This window comes from Octopus bimaculoides, chromosome 6, assembly GCF_046866305.1.
Source record: "Octopus bimaculoides isolate indiv1 chromosome 6, ASM4686630v1, whole genome shotgun sequence".
Lineage (NCBI taxonomy): Eukaryota > Metazoa > Mollusca > Cephalopoda > Octopoda > Octopodidae > Octopus > Octopus bimaculoides.
The window spans coordinates 55064886-55072385 of NC_142933.1; the positions used below are offsets into that span (position 1 = coordinate 55064886).

Sequence of the window (7500 nt, forward strand, 5' to 3'; positions counted from 1 at the left end):
CTAGCTCCCCACCCCGCCTCCACAAAATTTCAGGCCTTTTAACTTTAGTAGGAAGGGTTATTCGTACCTTGAACATGATTTGATAGAAACGATAAAGTATCGGACTAAATGCTTCTAACAGCATTTACTTTCTATATAAATATATATATATATATATATATATATATATATATATATATATATATATATATATATATATATATATATATATGAATTGGCTGAATCGGTAGTCGGATTGATCACCTTACTATGTTCGTTCCGGCTGCTGTCTGCACTCTGAATTAAAATATTTCAGACCTTCTCTCTCTCTCTCTCTCTCTCTCTCTCTCTCTCTCTCTCTCTCTCTCTCTCTCTCTCTCTCTCTCTCTCTCTCTGCTAGTGGCGTTGACTTCGGTCAAACCTGGAGTGGGATGTGCTGTCAGGTCTAAAAATGTCCAATTCACCCCAGATAACACGATGCATCACCCTGCGACTTCATTGTGTGGTGTGTGTGTGTGTGTGTGTGTGTGTGTGTGTGTGTGTGTGTGTGTGTGTGTGTGTGTGTGTGTGTGTGTGTGTGTGTGTGTGTGTGTGTGTGTGTGCATATACTTTCTAAGTTGAAATCTTCTCGGAATAGACTTTCCTCTTTCCTTCCAATGTCTGTAGAGCCAACTTTATCTTTTAGAGCACTAGTCATGTGACGTCCAGTATTTGTTCTAGATAAGATATAATCTCGGAATCGGGAAAAATGAAATGAAACATCGTAATATATTTTATATTATAGTCCACTGGTTCAGCCAACTTTTCATGGGTGTCTTCATGTTTCTTTATAAAAGATAATGTGCTTAGTTTCATTGAATATTTAACAGAATATCTCTTACCTGTTTATCACAGTTACCTGAAATGAGCCTGTGTATCTTGCAAGAAACCGCTAATGTTCCTCGCTGCAACACTTTACAATGTTTCTCCTCTCACTTCCACTTTGTTCTTTATTTGTGAAGGTTGAGACATCTTTTAGAAGACTACACAGCTAAAGCGATTGTACCAAAAACCAGCATCATCAACATAAGCAGCTCCAACATTAATATGATGGTGAGAAATATCTCAGTACTTCACTGGAACTCGGATAGTAACCAGACATATGATTATGGTCCTTATTTTGACCAAGGCACACAAGCAGTGCCTGATAATGTAAGCCTTCTTTCTTCCTTTTATTCTTTCTTTAAATCTAGCAACAATTACACAATTTGGTTTTTTTAAATATTTTTTTTCACTCCGTCCTATGTATTGCTTCTCACAATTTTATAACTCGTTGATATATTTTACTACTTATGGGATTTATGGTGGTTTGATAACTTGATAGAATCTGCCATTTACATCTGGTTTAGATTTCTTATAACTTGGCAAAACTTCACTAGGTCAATATTTGTCATTTTGTCATTTAAATGTTTAATAATTATCTGTTTAATTGTTGCTTTGGCAGCTAGAATAGAATCTAGCACAATATAGCTGCTGCAACTGGAACAGACTTAAAGAAGAAAACTGAAATGAGCACCTGTAAATAATCAGAGATTCATTCATATGCATTCACGAAGGCATATTCATGTCAAAGAAATGTATCTTTTGTTGATACAAAACACCTCCTACTGCATCTTATGTATACACGAAATATGTAATTTATCACCTGAAACATTGTAATTATATATAACTAACTACCACAGTTATTTCATATTCTATTATGGATAAAATGTTTTAATACCATTATTCTGGTTGTTTTCAATCTCTCTTACATCAACGTCTCGCCAATTAAAATGCAAATGACAACTTTCTCGAGCTGTCTTAACAGGTATTCTTATGAAGATATTGAATGCAAAGCTCTACTTAGAAGAATAACCACAGGAGTGGCTTTCCTCTAAACCTCGTGTTCTCTACCACCATTAATATATCCAAAGGACATTTTCTTCATTTTCTACACCATTATCTCAAGATCCCATTGTTGTACTTTGGCAGCTATTAAACCGTAATCTTATGTGGGATAAATATATCGTAAATTACCTTATCATTTATGTGAACGCAAGTACAGGAAGATGTGTGTGCGTGCGTGCGTGCGTGCGTGCGTGCGTGCGTGCGTGCGTGCGTGCGTGTGTGTGCGCGCGCTTGTGTTTGTATGTGCGTGCGTGTGTGTAAATACATGCGCTCGCACAATAAAATCAAACTTCAAGTTAACAAGGCGTATTTATTTTTCTTAATTCAATAATACATTTTTCATTTCCAGAACATATTAAAGTTCAGAATTCCCCTGTCAGTCCTTCAATCAAAGGACAATGTCACTAAAATAATCAATGAACGTGTACAATTGATCGCTTACAACAATGCAAAATTTTTCATGGTTGAAAATCAAGCTCAACTGGATTATCTGGACAAACAGAAAGTAATTTTTGTCAAAATCAAAGGCAGACAATTGAAGAACCTTACCACTCCTGTCAGTTACATGATGTCGAATGTTGAAGTAAGTACATTCATTACAGGCCAGATTTGCTAATTTTCCCAAATATTTAGGGATTCGTATTTATGTAAGAATTTACTATTGATTTCAAATGTTCAATGCTTGCCCAAGCCAACTTGTGTAACTCTCTACATATAGAATAAGTCTAAAGAATATAAAGCATAGATTCGCTGCTGGTTGAGTGTAGAGCTTCTAGTATCGAATGCAATAGAGCATAGTCATGATAGAAGCATGCATGATGTGGTTTTAGTCAATTCTATTTCATCCACAGTAATCGTACCAAACAGAGCAAGCGCCGTACCACTTTTAAAGAGAATACGGTAGATAATGTATTACGAGAAAAAAGATGGAATTGTCAAGTCTGGAATGATTATAATCATACTTCTGCTCAACATAGGATCAGCAACGGCAACAGAACAAATTACTACTTTAATTGTGTAGTTATTTTTGTGCTCATTAAAACGAAATAATAGTTTCACTAATGGCTTCATTCTTTTTGTTATTTTACTACCTATCATTGAAATGCGCAATAGTCAACAGAGTTATGAATTTGTACTAACCTAAGAGGATTGCAATGAATAATTCGACGAGATTTTAATGCTTCTTCTTCTGTGAAAGTGTCACAGATCATTGACTCGATTTCGTAATATGTCACTGGTTCTACACAATGTCTCAACGCAAATCATTTCATTCACACTGACACAGCTCACTGCATTGGGACATCCTATATGTAGACACAAATTAGTGTTGTAAGCAGCGGGAGTAGTGTTTTGTTTGCTGAGAACGTTGAGTGCAAAGTTCTCCTATAGTCATAGAGAAAGTAACGGAAAAAGACTCCAGTGTATCCTTTTGAAAGCTCTGTTGATGTCTCATATTCAGCTTAGGTCCAACTTCCATCTGATGTTGATTTTTGTACATTGCTCAGTATTTTAAGCAAGTAAATTATCTCCTAACCCTTGAGAAGTCCTGAGAGATAGCCGGGAACTAACTCGCTTGGCAAGAGCTAGAGTGTTACCTTCGTGTAGTGTGTTGAGGGCTAACAAGATACCAAGCCTAGAGTGTTGTCTTCGTGTAGTGAGTTAATGGATAACTGCATGAAGCCAAGCCTAGACTATTGTACTTGTGTAGTATGTTGAAGTAAAACAGAATACACTTTGTATTCACAAAATAGGATGGTGTTATTATTACAGATGTTCTCAAAACATTTTTGTTCTGCGTCCTTCTTTAAACAACGGCAAGTATTTGAACTCATCCTCAGCTAAACCGGCCGAACTTCAATATAAAATGTTATCTTGCTAGAATCTGAATGACATCTTTAATGGTTGTCAGATCCAAACAGAATAAATTTTTCTGCCTTAATCATTAGTTGTATCATTTCTAGTCTCCATCATATGCTATCACGAACCAAGATTTTTGTTTGTTTTTTCAAATCTTAAAGTAAATTTAGTTTATTCCATTTCCTCTTCTTAGATTATTTCCTGAGCCAAGACTTTTTCAAATAATTTCCCTAATTTCTCACACGTAGTACTTTGTTTCGTTCCTATATGGGAGTCGCCATGGCCGTGTAGTCAGGAACTCTTTGTACTCACATAGTTCTAGGTTCTAGCTTACTGCGCGGTACTTTGAGTGAAATCGGTAGAGTGAAATTACGCCTCTCGGATAGGCTGTACTTTTTCTTTGGAGTAAGACTTAATCTGGCGTCCATATTAAAACCACCACCTCATCCTTGATTATTTTTAATGAAGTCTATTCTGTTGCAAACATTGGAACCAGATTCCTGGTTCTTTCCAATTCTTTCTTTCATATATTTCTCACAATTTTCGGAGGTAGTTCAAACAGCTTATGGAAGCTACGATTTTTCCTTTAATTAAACTATGTAAACTAATATTGTCGATGGTATGATAGAAACCAATAACATGTTATCTGATGAGTTACTCCTATATAAAATTAGTCTTATGCCAATATGAGAAATCAATATCTTTTCTCATTGTTTTCTCTTTTGTATTTTCAGCCTGGAAAGAACAACACTTGTGTGTTCTGGAATACTCTTAGTAAGTAAAACTTATGTTCCGTGTCTTTTCTTCTCCCCTCCTGTACTGTATTTACCTGAGTTTGAACCCGGCTGATATGTAAACCGCTCAAATAAAAAAGGCAAACTCGCGTGTACACTTGTGTGTGTGTGTTTGTGTGTGTGTGTGTTTGTGTGTGTGTGTGTGTGTGTGTGTGTGTGTGTGTGTGTGTGTGTGTGTGTTAAATAAAATAACAAGGCTATATATATATATATATATATATATATATATATTTACATGTATAAGCAGGTATGTATATACATATATACATACATAAATATATGCATACATATATACATGTACATATATATATACATATAAATATAAAATATATACATAGATACATGTGTGTGTGCGCACGCGCAGGTGTGTGTCTGCATATGCATATATTCACTTATGTACTCGTTTAGGCAGGGGTTCTTGGTCATAACAATTCCGGTAACTAACCATATATGAACAATATTCCCTATCAAATATTGATTTAATATCCTTACTTTCGTTACAGATAGCACTTGGTCAACTGAAGGACTAACTACCAAATATATTGACCCGAACACCACTTTGTGTGAATCAACTCATCTGACAAGCTTTTCTGTACTTCTAGTGAGTTGTTTTCTTATTTTATAGACTCACTTTCATTAGACTTGTTACTTATTAAAATCATTCTTTATATCTGTGCATTAATGTGCATCCATGAATCTCTAAATATCTATTTAGGAGAATGACAGCTAGATGAGAGTGCGTAATGTTTGTATATGTATTGTAGGATGAACATGTGCATGGAGCTATAGGTTGTGGTGTGTGTGTGTGTGTCTGCGTGTATATGCGCGAGAGCGCGTGTCTGTGTACATGTGGGTATATATTTGTGTTTATGAATGACCGAAGGGTTAAGAAGTTTGCTTTTCAATCCCAAGGTTCCAAGTTATACCTGAGTGGTATCTTGAGTAAGTGCCTTTATCATTACCTCAGGTCAACTCGAGCCTCGTCAGTGAAACGAAGTTGACAAAACTCTGTAGAAGTTTATCCGATGGACGATGAAGCCTTTTCATTGTGTCACATCGATTCTACTTGAGTTATATTATGAGTAAACATCATGGGACAGTGGAACACACTGTCACTTCGCGCGCTAATCCTTGACTAAGTATTTCAGTTGATCGAATAACTGGATCCTCATATGTCAATCTTGGAAGGAGAGACGATCATTTACACGTAAGATAAACAAGAATAGGTAAGATTTAGTATTGTATTAGATTCTTGATAATATCTTATCCATAACCTCTACTCTCAAACATCTTGACGTCAAATTTAACTTACTTCCAAGCGTGATTTACAAAATAGCTATCGGATAATATACAGTTAAACTAAATGACACGTACATATATGAGGTAAAGAAATTACTATATAAAATGTACCCATGACAGAAATTGTTATTTCGCACAGATAGTAAACTAATTTTTAAATCAAGAAGGTCCACCAATTCTAGATTGTCGTTGGGATCTAGTCTTTTTCATTCGCAAAATGAGCCCCCTTTAATTTTGCTCAGATTGCTTTAAAGTTTGGTGTATCGATGCAACTCTGAATTTTGATTACGATCAACCAATTACTTTATCTCATAAATTAAAGAATCTGATGTTATTTGGAATTAAAGTTGGGGAATTTGGGGAATTTTAGCCAATCAGCAGACAGCGTGGCATTGGCAGCTAGTTACCATGACAACCGCACGCTGTGTTATGAAGAATCAACATAGAACAACGTGCGGCACGTTGTTCTATGTTGATTCTTCACACTACGAGATTCTTTTCACCCGCGTGTTTTGTTTTAATTTTTCTGTGTTAGTATATTACATTTTTTTTTCTGTGCTCCTGTGTGTTAGTATTTTTACATATTGTTTATTTCATAATTTTTCATATATATTTAGGGACTCATTGACTCAGATAGCTGGATTTATGATTTCACTAGGTTAGTTCTATTCATAAAAATTTAAATTAGGAGTACTTCTTAAGCCGTTAACTTCACATTTCAACAGCTTAACTGAAATTTAGCCCACGTAACAGGAACTGAGAGGGATATCGTGGAATAGAGAAACTGTGGGTGATACAGATAATTGGAACTTATTTTCGAATTCTGCATGCAAAAACATGAGATGCAGGTATTCTTTGCCTTAGGACAAATTCTTTGTTGACCAGTGTTATTCTTATCGTAGTTTACAAATCCAAGCATGAAAACGTTACTCAACTTTGGAGTTTTTGAGACAGACGCTCCCTTCACGCACGCACGCACACACACACACACACATGCACATGAAGGCATAAATGTGCATATAAACTTATATATGAATACATACATCCACATGCACTTATATATTAATGATGTACACAAATACATGACAGGTATACATAATACTGAAATACGCATAAAGTAAACACATGCAGACAAATATATTAATATAACAAATTAATAAAAATAATAAAAACATACAATCAATGAAGAGATAAAAGAAACAGTAAGATGATACATGTTTATTTTATTAGGTATTTCTGTTTATTTAGAAACCTACAATGAACAGATCATGTCACAGACGCTAAACTATAAATTTCCCAGGGTACAACCTTAAAGTTGACACCGCTCCGCTAAACGAAGGAAATTTCTGTCTCACTATACAGAGTTTTTCCGATTTTTAAACCTCTGTAACTTTTTCCTCCAATTTTTTTTCCACAACATCGTACCTTCATAGCAACGAGACTGGAAGACTATATATTATTATAGCCGATTTCCAGATATTTTACTTCCTTTTAAAAAATGCATATTTTGCGAATGAAAAAATTAGATCCTGTCGTTGTTCTTATAGTAGCTTAACTAAAGAAGGAAGGGTATCACCACCAACCATTTTTAGATTTTTCGAAACCTCCGAAACCTGTAGAAGGAAGCTTTCTTCAAACAAGAAAC

At 35.2% G+C, this 7500-nt stretch overlaps 1 protein-coding gene across 8 annotated transcripts in view; it reads left to right on the forward strand.

Annotated features, from left to right (window-relative positions):
* LOC106867596 (adhesion G protein-coupled receptor G6) overlaps positions 1-7500 on the forward strand; it is a 342347-nt gene that overhangs the window by 323577 nt on the left and 11270 nt on the right. For all 8 annotated transcript variants that reach the window (XM_089353872.1, XM_089353873.1, XM_089353870.1 and 5 more), the window contains 4 exons: positions 981-1170; positions 2255-2488; positions 4497-4536; positions 5060-5157. In XM_089353872.1, coding sequence (XP_089209998.1) covers positions 981-1170; positions 2255-2488; positions 4497-4536; positions 5060-5157 — 562 coding nt within the window. The remainder of the gene's footprint in view (positions 1-980; positions 1171-2254; positions 2489-4496; positions 4537-5059; positions 5158-7500) is intronic.